Consider the following 12828-nt stretch of genomic DNA (forward strand, 5'->3'; position numbering starts at 1 on the left):
CTCAACAAACACTGGTGCTGGTATTTCTCATAGTGGTCCCATCCCTAGTGAGGGAAGAGAAGAGATATTTATTGGGGACCCACTGTGTGCCAGGCACTAAGCTAGGAGCTTATAACCTCACAGAATGGGGGGCAAAGGGAGTTGTATAGCTGGGATCTGAGCTCAAGGCTAGCTGGTCTGAGCCAACTCATCAGCTTATTTTCCAGGGCTTAGATTACGGTCTCTTAAGTGCAAGATGAGACGCTGGCTAGTTTTGGAGTGTAGACTCCAACCACTTTCATTCCAGCATCTGTCTGCACAAACTGGCATGACTGTCATTTCAGCACTCCCGTCTCAGAGAGGCAAATGCATCTGCCTAAATGCTGCAAAGAAGGTAGCCAGCATCGCCTCTGCGTCCTTTCCCCAGGCACCTTGGGATACAGCTGCTGAGCTGTCCAGACGCTGAGCTGGAACAAGGGCTCTGGGATCCCCAGACATGGCTTTGTCCTGCCTCTCCGCACAGCACCCTTCCCCAGCCCACACCCCCCGCCCTGCAAAGATGCTTAGTGTGGAAATGAAGCAGCCTTCCTTTCAGGGCCCATCATGTTTTCAATAAATATCGCTATTTGCAAGATGCGCTCTGGGCTCCACGGCCGCACGTCCAGATCATTTCAATTGCTGTAATGAAGGCAAAGCTGGAAGGAACACATCCAGCGGCCACCAGTCGCCTCATCTGGCGCCAATCATGACAGCATTTCAAGGCCCCTCCCCGCTGAAAGTGACTTGCTCAATGCCAGTTTACACCTAGCTCAGCTCTTTCCTGGTCCTTTCATGTTCCAAATCCCAGGCATGTCACATACAGAGACTCCAAAGCCTCATAGGAAGCCTTTCCTCCACAGGACATTTACTGATAATTAGCTGAGCTGTGGAAAGGGAGGCATATTTTCTAAACAAAAGACAAGGACACCAGGTCCAACAAATTCTAAGCTCTGGTTGGGGCAATGGGACAGAATATTGGAATTCACTAGCGAGCTGGGAAACCCAGGGCACCTGTCCTCACAGCAAAGAGAGGTACTGGTACTCAGTTTTCTTTCAGGCACTCTTTAGGCCTTCTTGGATTTTCCTGCTCTGAGGGATTGTAATAATCCGTACACTGACCCACGGAAGCATTCTTTCTGCACCAGCCCTGCTCTCCAGTGTCATTCATGGGACTCTGGACGTACACAGCACAGGGGGTCTGGGGGCTATGCTGACTTCCCTAAGAAAATCCCTAGACCTCCTCCATCACGAAGCAGAAGTCCACACAGCACATTTCTCTGTCCTGGGGCAGCCTTGGTAAGGGAAGGAAGGAGCACTTCCCTGGCTCTCTGGTCACCCTGAGAGCCTGCCACAGGGTGACCCAAGATTCCAGGCGTACTGCGATCAGCTGGGTAGACACAGCCGCTGGCTCTGCTCTGAGGGGTGGGTTTCCTGAAATGCGGTGTGACACGGGCACTTGCCTTGGCATAGGAAGAATTTGGACTCTCCGACGCTGATTTCCCCTTGGCTGGGGACAATATCCACCTGCAGAGAAACTGGAAAAGACAATGTCCACTTTAGACACGCGTTTGGATTTCTGAGACAGAAACCAGAGCTCTGATTCAAAAACAGTCTCCCTGCTCACATCAAGAAAGAGTGAAGAGAGGTTGTCTGGGTTTTGAGAACTTGTTACCAGAGTTCCTCATGCCGAGGCCAGGAGTGGACAGGGTCCAGGCCATTCCCTGTGGAATGGGAATATCCTCTATCAGACAGTGCAGGGTCCCTTGGAAGATCTGGGGGTGACCTCTGCGCTGAAGGTTTCTGACCCTTTGAGAAGGCTCAGAGTCCTGCTCCAAAGAGCAGCACGTCTGGGATTCACGGCAACAGCAGCCCAGCCATTTCCATCAACCTGCAGCATCCCCACAGCTGTGTTAAGAGGGAAGCCTGCCGCTCGACAGCCCTGCACAGGGTTTCCTGCCACCTCCCCACGCCACGGAGCTTAACCACGACGGGGAAGGATTCAAGGTGAAGATCCAAGCTGATTCTGAAGCAGCGGATGCCAAACAAACGCTCACCTTACCTCACGACTATAGGACCAATACACCTCTTTGCATAAGAGGAGAGGGCAATCAAACATTGCCACCCCAAGTCGTCAGTCAACTCTTCTGAAATGCTGGAGTCTGTGCCCTACGGTCCCCTGAATCTCTTGGCCACTGCACTGCAATATTGGAATATCCATACGCTCCACTCCACCCATAAGACAAAATACATTGCACCAGATCTCACAGATTCCTGTATTCATGGAGTTCCTCGTTGATCTGCTTAGAGCAGATAACTGTTCTTCATGTAAATATACTTTTAGGGTAGGAAAAATGCTGTCATTCATTGGGATTCAACTTCCTTCTGCCTTTCCTCCTCTTAGGTGAAGTAAATCTGCAGGCTAAAAGCTAAGGGACGTTTGGTTCAATGCGTGTAGCTTCTCAAAGCCGGTACAAAGGAGGGGCCTGAACAAAATAGACCGAGTAATAGAGACTCAGCTAGCCATTCCTTCTAACAGCCATTTTCTCTTCACAGTAGAACTGAGGGAATGCTCGTTGCCATGGTGATAGCCTTGCAGAGCTGCTGTGGGTCTCAGTCTGCGCTCATTTGATGAAGAAGCAACCATGGTTGTGCTCAGTGGAACAGAGGGATCAAAGGGCCTGCTTGGGCGGGGAAGGGGGAGCATGGGGGCAACTCAGCTCTCAGGGGCGCAGCCTTCCTAACTGTCCTACAGACAAAGCAGCCCATGGAAAAACCCAGCAGAGGCTGCAGAGAAAGGGATGGTTTGGTGGGACAGGATCGGAACAGGGGAGGAGTCAGGGTAATGGTGAGGAATCGGGAACAGGCTGGGAGAGGATCCTGAGGGATCCACTGTGAGAATACGAAGTGGGAGTCCAGAGACTTCCAAATGCTGGTTCAAAAGAAATAGTATAGTAACTGAAGGGCAGCCTGTCTCTCCCTCAGTCAGTTTGCTGCTGATGACTCATTGGGGCCCGAGAATGGAATTCTTCCTGAGAACCGTGAAATGTCTTCCCCTACCTTTCCTGAATTTCACCCATAGTGCACAGAGCTGCAGTGGAATACAATACCGGGGCCACGGCACCCGGGGGGCAGGAGTGCCCGGCGGTGGCAGGTTTCTCCCATCACTCTCTTCTGGATGGAATCAGGGCCCCTGAGTTCTAACCTGAGGGAGCCAAAGGGGTCCGAACCATCACTATGTCCCGCCTCCTGATTTTCCAGGTCAGAAAAGAGAGGTAAAGTGACTTCCCTAAGGTCACATCTAGTGAGGACCAGGGTGGCCCCAGAGCCCAGGCCACCTGGTTCCCAGGTAAGTGTTCTTTCCATTACGTAAGGCTGTCTCTACGAGTAGGGGATACAATGTTTCCACTCAGTTTAACAGATAATCCTGCCAAGCTGAGGCACTACCTTCAGATGCACGTCCCCTAAGAGAACAGAGCAAGCCCGCAGTATCTGGGGGAGTGCGGGGCCTTATGGAGGGGGCTACAGGCCAGGGCCATCCATCTTAAGGCCAACCAGGACCTTTGCAACCCCTGCCTGTGGCTCACGTTCCATGCAACAACAGGCCTGTGAAGCCCAGAAGCTGCGCCGATGCCATCTGTCACCTAAGTAATGGTCCTTTCTGGAGTTTACTGGGGCATTCTTTAGAGAATTACAGGCATATTTCTGCCTGGAAAGTTCACTGGCCCATATGCTGTGTATTAGCAGCCAGCTTCAGCATATGGATCCTGTTACTCTCACAGAGCCCTTACTGCTTTGAGAAGGATTTTCTTATCCCAAGTGAAAAAACAGCCTTCATTTTTTTTCAGCTCTCTTCAAACAGAACATGACTCTCAAGAGGGAGGAGAACACGGCAAGGCTGAAAAGTTTCCATACTCAAATGTGGCCAGTATCTATCTTTGGGCCAAGGAGAGAAGTGAGAAATGAGAATTACAAAGGAAGTCCCGGCTTCACCAGATCCCATGCACACATTTATCATCACAGAGATTTTTTAAAGAAGAGATATCCATTTAGACGCCTGACCTTTTGCACACATGGAAAAGATAGTGATTTCTCCTTCTAGACGCCAGTCAAAGCCAGGTCAGAGGAACCCCAGACTCTCTGAAAAGTCAACGCTTGGATGTTTTCCACCGAAGCACAATGGCTGATTATTCTTCCCCAAATGCAAAACCTTGAATTATTAGGTTTAATAACGGTAAGTGGAAATCCTGCTCTAAACCCCAAACTCTTCCCCTTCACTTCTTGTGGCCTTTTCCTTTACTACTGTATTAGTCCTCTCACTGCTCCCAATAAAAATTCCTGCCTCGACTTTCACCTTTCTCCAGTCGCAAATATAACTGAAATTTCCTCACCAGGCCTACCTCGGACCCTTTAGAGCAACTATGAAAACACTCCTCCCAGAAAAAGTATCTCATTTCCTGCTTTGCAGAAACATGCTCCGCAGAAACACGGTGTGTCATCTTAGATGCATCCAAAACACATGCTTATAAACACAGGTAGTTGGACCTGGCTGGGACGCAAGGGCAGGCTTTCAGTGTCCTCCCATAAGGACTCATCCCCAAGGCCTCTGGCAGCCAGGTCACACCTTCTGGTTTACAAAGCACACTTTGTTCCTTCACCTGAGGCTCACGACAATTCTGGGGTATAAAAAGGCTGATACTCTAGTCCCCATTCTACAAAAGAGGGAATCAAAACTCAGGGAAATGAAATAACTTGCCCAGGGCAACTCAGCTAATAAGTAGTAAAGTCAAGATTAAAAGTCATCTAATTTTAAGGCTCCAGCTCTTCCTCCTGCACTCCATAACTACCACTAATCTTTTCTTGGCCTCCTAATGGGCTCGTTATTTTATTACCTATTAGTTACCATTTGCTCTTTTTCTAAATTATGGGCTAGAAAGAGCAGAGTGTACAAACATCTTATTATCAAGTTGCTGCCATCATTTCTACTCTAGTTAATTGTAACTGGCCTCTCTGTTCACAGATAACCGTAGCATTATAATTCCCATTTTACAGATGGGGAAGTGGAGGCTCAGAGCCCTAAGTAATGGTAATAGTGGGGTCAAGATTCAAAGCCAGGTCAAATGCATCCAAAGCCCCAGCCATTTCTCCCATACTGTTCTATCCCTTGTGAACAGACAGAAAAACCTGCTCTTGAGAATGGAATGAGTCCCTTCTCCATGTCTCATTTATAAAGTAAAATAACCCCATGAGAGATGTATATGTTTCAAAATGTGTTTTCTACTTAAATGTATTTTTTAAAAAGTAATGCTTTTTAAAAAGTAATGTTCTGAAAGATATGCCAACTTGTTTAGCAAACAGCTTCAGGTTGAGGTAGAAGTTTTGTGATTCCCAACTCCCTAGCAGAAGTAAGCTGTAAGTCTTAGTTGCTGAGAAAAAGGAATTAAAATTTCAGTTCTAAAGGTGCTAAGGCACTTATCAGAAGAGGTGGGATCTTACCAAAGCAGAGCAACAGAAAAAAATTATTCTGATTTCAAAAAGGAACTCATAGATTTCATCTGAGTCAGGAACTTCTTGCAGCAGTTTAATTTTACTGTTCTTTTCAGATTCTCATGTGCTTGAGGAAGTAGGAGCTGAAAGCAGAAATTGAGCCCAGGTCTCTCCCATAGCTAATTGACAGTCCTTTCTTGTTAAATGGTTATAAAGACACTGGTTCCTGAGGAAGGCAGACTGCAGAGATGCAGCAGGCCCAGGGCCAAGGTAGGTACACCTGAGGACCATGTTCTGGTCACCAATTTAAGAGATGGGTGAACGACAGAATCAGATCAATGACTATGCATCAGATAAAGAGATTTTCCAAAACCTATTTAATAACGGCTAAGGATTTTTGAAAAAGGCATCAAAGTCTAGTTCTACATTTATTTTCTCAGCTATTGTTCTAGAAGTGAGTCTTAAATATCACTATATTTAACCACTTTAATGGAGACTTATTTTTTATTTTTCAAAGTATACTAAAGTGTCTTTCATTTGACGGTTCTGTGGGAAATCCAGATGTTGGAACCAGAAGTGTGATAACCGAGGCACCCCCGCTTGCCTAGACAGTCTGCTCTCATTGTTAGCAAAGTACTCGAGGGAAGATAAAGGGCAACTTCATTGATAAACCAAAGAAACGCAATGAATGTAAAACTGAGACTCAAATGGCAGTCCTGTAGAGTGGGGAAGGCCATGGACTCTGGGCCAACCCTCAGCTCTACCACTTACTAACCAAGTGTAATCCTGGCCAAGTTATTTAACCTCTTGGTGCCTGTTTCCTAATCTGTAAAACGGGGAAAAACAGAACCCTTATCATAGGGCTGTTGGAAAGATTAAATGAATTAATACATGTACACTAGTCTCTGGCACATAATACGCCATTTTATACTTGTTGTGTATTATTATTATTAATAAGCCTCTATCAACAACACTTCCCAAGGAAATTATTTTGGTTACTATTTTTGAGAGAAGCTATGTTTCCCTTTATGGTTTTAAATAAAGTAAACTTCCTGAATGATCCATGTGTTGGTCAGGTGGACCGATTCCACTCTCCACATTACTTGAAGATATTTAACTTGCCTGTCAGAACTTTATTGGTATAAAAGATGACTGAATTCAAAGCCAAATAAACAATAATGTAGGCACTCTAGCCAAGTCACTTCACCTCAGTTTTCTCATCTGTAAAATGGGGATGATAATAAAACTGAGGTCTTATGGTTGGACTGTCTCGCGGTTAAGAAGTCAGGATCTAGAGTCAGAGAGGCCTGGGTCCAAATTCCAGCTCAGATACGTAGTAACTGAGTTCTCATGAGAGTTTCAGGACCTGTGATTCCACATTTGTAAATGGACATAACAACTCAATCAATCTCGCAGGGATGTTGAGATGATATGGAGAAGTGATGTATGTAAAGTTCCAAACACAAGGTCAGGCTGTGCTGGTTGTCTTTTAAATGATAGCACATACATGATAGTACTTTGAACTCACACACACACACATATACCACCCCCCCCAAACAAACAAAATCCCCAATAATGCTTGTAATGAGAATGAGATAGCAGGAACCTCTTGTAGACTACTGGATTCAATTGTCCAAAATCTATTAAGGGGTGTGTGTGTGTGTTTATCTATGTGTATGTATGGGAACATCCACTGAAAGCATAGATAACAGTGTGTGTGTGTGTGTGTGTGTGTGTGTGTGTGTGTGTATGAATAGAATAATTCAGCTTGTCAGATTGCTACTGTTGCAAGAAGCAGCTGGACATAGGTAACTTTTCTCATTTTGGGAGAGAAAAATGAATAAACAATTAAGGATGACAAAGGCGTCTCACCCATTCTTGACATGTGAGTCTCACAATTCTGGCTTGAGCTACTGTTGACAGCAGCTGGGTAGGAGAAAACGGGGTGGACTGTTTTACTTTCAAACGTTAACCCAAAAGTTTTATGTCAGTTTAAAGGAACTATAACATATATGCTTAGAGATTTTGGCTTCTGGTTCTGTATAATGGCATCATAATGGTAGACCATTTTCTGATTGCCACTGGAAGCATCCTCCTTGTCTAAAGCTAGTTCATAGCAACAACCAAAATCATCTAAGAGTCATACTCAGGGCTGCCAGTCTCTTGGTCAGCCTAGCTAGGGCCCCATCTATGTACATGCTGGGAATCCTATGTAATTCCCATTTAAACCTAAACACCCAGAAATCATCTAGCTAGGGTTTCTAAGCCAACTGAGACAAGTTATGACCAAACCCTTGGGAAACCCTCTGTGTGTAGTCCTCACAGGTCCCTGGGCCCCTGTCTTCTCCCAGTATATCAGCCAGCCTAGAGAGTGAAGGAAGCCCTCAAGAAAGCTGTGGTCGGGCTTCCCTGGTGGCGCAGTGGTTGAGAGTCCGCCTGCTGATGCAGGGGACACGGGTTCGTGCCCCGGTCCGGGAAGATCCCACATGCCGCGGAGTGGCTGGGCCCGTGAGCCATGGCCGCTGGGCCTGTGCATCCGGGTCCTGTGCTCTGCGGCGGGAGAGGCCACAACAGTGAGAGGCCCCGCGTGCCGCAAAAAAAAAAAAAAAAAAAAAGAAAAAAGAAAGCTGTGGTCTTCCCTGGTTGACAACACCAGCACCAGCAGACTTGCAAGAGCAGAACTCAAGACTGGAGAGGGAAGGGAAGGGGGTTCCTGGTGGTGGTGGTGGTGGGTCCATGGTTTATGCCTTTTGAATGGAGAAACCAGAGCTTCTATATGAAGACAAACCATACAGAGAAGCTGTAGATAAGATACAGACTTTTCTAAACCAAACTCACTTAGTTCATATACCAAGCAGGTTTCCAAATCCTATCATTTTAATAAAGCCATCAAAACTGGACAATGTCTCATTACAAAACTGATGCAATGACAATTCCTGGTGAAAATTCTCTTTAACCTCCTCAAATCTCAGGACTCTTCCAGAGTGATGGGGGGAGGTACGCAGAAGGTGAATACGGCTTCAGAATTCTTCAGCTTTCTATGCAATATGATAACATAGTTGATATTATAGTATTATGCTAAGGAAGAAAAAGTATTGAGCGTCACTACACAACTGAGGCCTAGATGGTTAATCTGATATCCTGTTACCCCAAATAAACTATCCTATGAAATTCTGGTAGCCAAACAACAGAAACCAACTTGCTAGAAGCAGGAGGCTCTATTTCTTAGCATAATAAATTATATGAGCTGCTGGGAATCAGGAATAACTGGGTTCTGGCCCTGTTCCACAAGGCTGGCTTCACATCAGAACACACGGACAAGGCAGATAACGGCTTCAGCTCTCTTGGCCTCCTGAGTTCCCTGGGTCAAATTAACATTTCATTAGTTCTGATCGGATGGCTTAGTTTTATAGAACTAAATCAGTGGTTTCAAACCGTGGCTGTTGTCCCCACGAACTACTTAGAAGCTAGAAAACTTGACTAACGTCACACAGTGTCCTCGTGCTTCTGGTTATAGGGCAAGAAGATCTACGTGGTGGTTTGATCTGCTCAGATGTGATAGATTCATGCTGTCCCCCAGGCTGTCACTCCCACAGCTAACCCTCACCCCCAGAAGGTACACAGTTCCTACTAGGAGCACTCTAGAGCATCTTGTAACAGGGAGTCAGAAGAAATGACTCAAAGGGATATTAGTCGAGCACGACCCAAACAAATTCCACACCACACCCCCAGATCAGACGGAGAGAAGCCAGCCGAACTCTGATGAAAGGAGCTGGTTGGTTTGCTTGTTTTTATAGAGGATCATAAAGGAAGGAGACGCATTGAAGAATTTACTTAATTTTTTTTTTTTCCCCAAAGCAGCAATAAAGTCAGAAGGAGTCCCATAGAGCCTCAGAAGGGCCAGATTACAGGCCAGGAGTGAAATCCTTTCGGAGTGGGCATTCGTACTGTCTCCTATAGTCCACAAGGGGTGAAGGCAGGAATGTTCCACAGCCTCCACCCAGGGGAGCACCCAGCTGACGGCATGAGTGTGTACCAAGAGGCGGCAAATGTGGACTCGTTACACCCTGACTTCTGTCTTCTACTCTGTTGGATTGATTCATAGCCAGCGTTTTAGAGCTAACATTTAGTAACAAAGAAGGTTAGAGCTGGGGGGACCTGACATATAATCTCCAACCCCTTCATTTCACAGATGGGAAACACAGGAGCAGAAGTCTAGGGTCCCTGCCGCAAAGTTCAGGAACCACGAGGTTGGGCCCAGGTGCTGACTGCTGACTTGAGGCCTCTTCTTGCTTCTGTGTCTCATTTGCTTTGTGTGTTCCCAGTAGCTATTTTGCCAACTGTTTCCTCTTGCCTGGTTTGCCCTGGTCTCACCTCTGTCCCCAAAGAGCAAGAGCCATCACTTGGAGAGACTGGCTCTATTACGTGCAGGTAGGAAAGCTGGACAAACAGCTGGTGGTCTACCTTCCTGTCTGAAGCCCATTAAAATATCTGGTGCTGCCAACACCAGCCCACTTTTTAACAGAAGCTCTGGTTCCCTGCTTCCTTTTCATAACCTTTCTTTAAATAAATTTATTTATTTTTTTCTGTGTTGGGTCTTCGTTGCTGTGCGCAGGCTTTCTCTAGTTGTGGCGAGCGGGGGTTACTCTTTGTTGCAGTGCGTGGGCTTCTCATTGCGGTGGCTTCTCTTGTTGCAGAGCATGGGCTCTAGGCATGTGGGCTTCAGTAGTTGTAGCACGTGGGCTCAGTAGTTGTGGCTCGCGGGCTCTAGAGTGCAGGCTCAGTAGTTGTGGCCTGCGGGCTTAGTTGCTCTGCGGCATGTGGGATCTTCCCAGACCAGGGCTTGAACCCGTGTCCCCTGCATTGGCAGGCGGATTCTTATCCACTGCGCCACCAGGGAAGTACCCCCTGCTTCCTTTTCAGACTGTCCTTCCTGCTGTTTCCCTTTTCCTGGCAGACTGACTGCCAGCCAGCACTTTGCCTGAAGCTGAATTATCGAAACATAGGGCAAGGATGCAAATAGATGTTTGGAACTCAGCTAAGCTTCTCTAGATAAACAACATAAAATGTATCAACCTGCCCCGATAACCCAGGCCTTCTTAGTAAACGGCTGTGTGCACTTTGATAGCTGCCAGGATGCCCCTGGCAATGTTTCCTTAGGTCTGCTCTTCTGAAACCTTGCCTTGACAAAATGACTCATGCAACTTCTCTTCTTCCGGCTACAAAAAGGTACTGATACAAGGCGGATGGTTTCTCTCCCTCCCAACAGCTTTTGCCAACATGGCAAGAAGTTGGAATTATATCTTCCAATATTTGTCCAGCTGTTGTTTGCAGATGTTATATTCTTTACACCCAGAAAATAGAAATTTAGAGAATGCTGGCATGCAACTTCATCCAGAGAATTTCAAATCCTGCCCGTGTCTTTCAAAAATGTCTTATGTGATCATAGCTTTAAGCACATCTGGGCTATTGAAGATACAAAGGCTTATAATCTCTTAAACAACCAGTGCAAAGAATTCTTAAATTTAGTTTCTGTCAAGTGAAAAAATCACACTCTCAAACCAAGATATATTGTTTATATAGAGAGAGTGATTATTTTGTGCCAGTCCCTGTCCTAAGCACTTCATTGAGTAATCCTCATAACAACCCTATGAGATAGGTACTATTATTATCCTATTTGACAGATGAAGGAACTTAAGAACTGAAAGGGTAACTAATGGCCCAAGGTCACAAAGCTAGTAAGAGGTAGAGCCGAGATTTGAACCCCAGGCAGATCCAGCCCCATGGCCCTTGATCTTAAGTATGTATTAAAATTGGTTTCAAAAACCCTGAGAAAACCATAATTCAAAAAGAGTCATGTACCAAAATGTTCATTGCAGCTCTATGTACAATAGCCCAGAGATGGAAGCAACCTAAGTGTCCATCATCAGATGAATGGATAAAGAAGATGTGGCACATATATACAACGGAATAGTACTCAGCCATAAAAAGAAATGAAATTGAGCTATTTGTAATGAGGTGGATAGACCTAGAGTCTGTCATACAAAGTGAAGTAAGTCAGAAAGAGAAAGACAAATACCATATGCTAACACATATATATGGACTTTAAGAAAAAAAATGTCATGAAGAACCTAGGGGTAAGACGGGAATAAAGCACAGACCTACTAGAGAACGGACTTGAGGATATGGGGAGGGGGAAGGGTAAGCTATGACAAAGCGAGAGAGAGGCATAGACATATATACACTACCAAATGTAAGGTAGATAGCTAGTGGGAAGCAGCCGCATAGCACAGGGAGATCAGCTCGGTGCTTTGTGTCCACCTAGTGGGGTGGGAAAGGGAGGGTGGGAGGGAGGGAGATGCAAGAGGCAAGAGATATGGGAACTTAAGTATATGTATAACTGATTCACTTTGTTATAAAGCAGAAACTAACACACCATTGTAAAGCAATTATACTCCAATAAAGATGTAAAAAAACCAAACAGTCAACTTTCGTGAAAAAGGGGTTGCTCTTGTGCTGGATGAACTGGGAGACAAGTACATAAGTAGAGAAAAACACCATCTACTCTTGGATGTACTGATTCTGAACAGGGGCTGGAAACAGGTTGCTTGAATTCTGAGCCCGCCACACCACACGCCTCTCCCTGCTGCAGCCCTGCCTTTGCCCCTGAACTGAATCCTTCTGGCCCCTCTGCTTGCCACCAATGGGTCTGGCCTCGATGCATCCGGCAGCCACCAGAGCTCAGTATCAGTGGTGCCCACCAGCAGGGATCAAGCAGAGGCTGTAAATGGGACTTTCCCATCTATGGGTCACTCCTGATCCCCCAATTTGGACTCTGGATAAGCCGTATCATGCCTTATTAAAATGTGAGTGTTAGGGCTTCCCTGGTGGTGCAGTGGTCGAGAGTCCACCTGCCGATGCAGGGGACATGGGTTCGTGCCCCCGTCTGGGAAGATCCCACATGCCGCGGAGCGACTGGGCCCGTGAGCCATGGCCGCTGAGTCTGCGCGTCCGGAGCCTGTGCTCCGCAACGGGAGAGGCCACAACGGTGAGAGGCCCACGTACCGCAAAAAAAAACAAAATAAAACAAAACAAAAAAAATGTGAGTGTTAGAATTATTCTTTGCCGACACAAGTTGTGACTGGCTCTTTGCTCCTCTGCAGGGTGTGCATCTGAACCGGATTAGTCATGCAGCTCCTCGGCCAGTGTTCTCTCAAAGCACTCACTCTCCTTAAGAGGCCATCTGGAGAGCACCATGGTAAAGAGATTCTTATTAGAGGTCACGATCTCTTCTGCAGGATAGAGAGTCCATTCCCTATTCCCTTG

General features: G+C 46.3%; 1 protein-coding gene across 26 annotated transcripts in view; it reads right to left on the reverse strand.

Annotated features, from left to right (window-relative positions):
• NCAM1 (neural cell adhesion molecule 1) overlaps positions 1–12828 on the reverse strand; it is a gene marked incomplete at both ends in the record, with an annotated part of 318529 nt that overhangs the window by 62500 nt on the left and 243201 nt on the right. For 21 of the 26 annotated variants that reach the window (XM_082845079.1, XM_082845096.1, XM_082845078.1 and 18 more), the window contains one exon: positions 1479–1553. The exons of the other annotated variants lie outside the window; for them this stretch is intronic. In XM_082845079.1, the coding sequence (XP_082701205.1) occupies positions 1479–1553 (75 nt within the window). The remainder of the gene's footprint in view (positions 1–1478; positions 1554–12828) is intronic. 26 annotated transcript variants of the gene reach the window in all.

The sequence above is a fragment of the Leucopleurus acutus genome, assembly GCF_964270905.1.
Source record: "Leucopleurus acutus genome assembly, chromosome: 8".
Taxonomy (NCBI): Eukaryota; Metazoa; Chordata; class Mammalia; order Artiodactyla; family Delphinidae; genus Leucopleurus; species Leucopleurus acutus.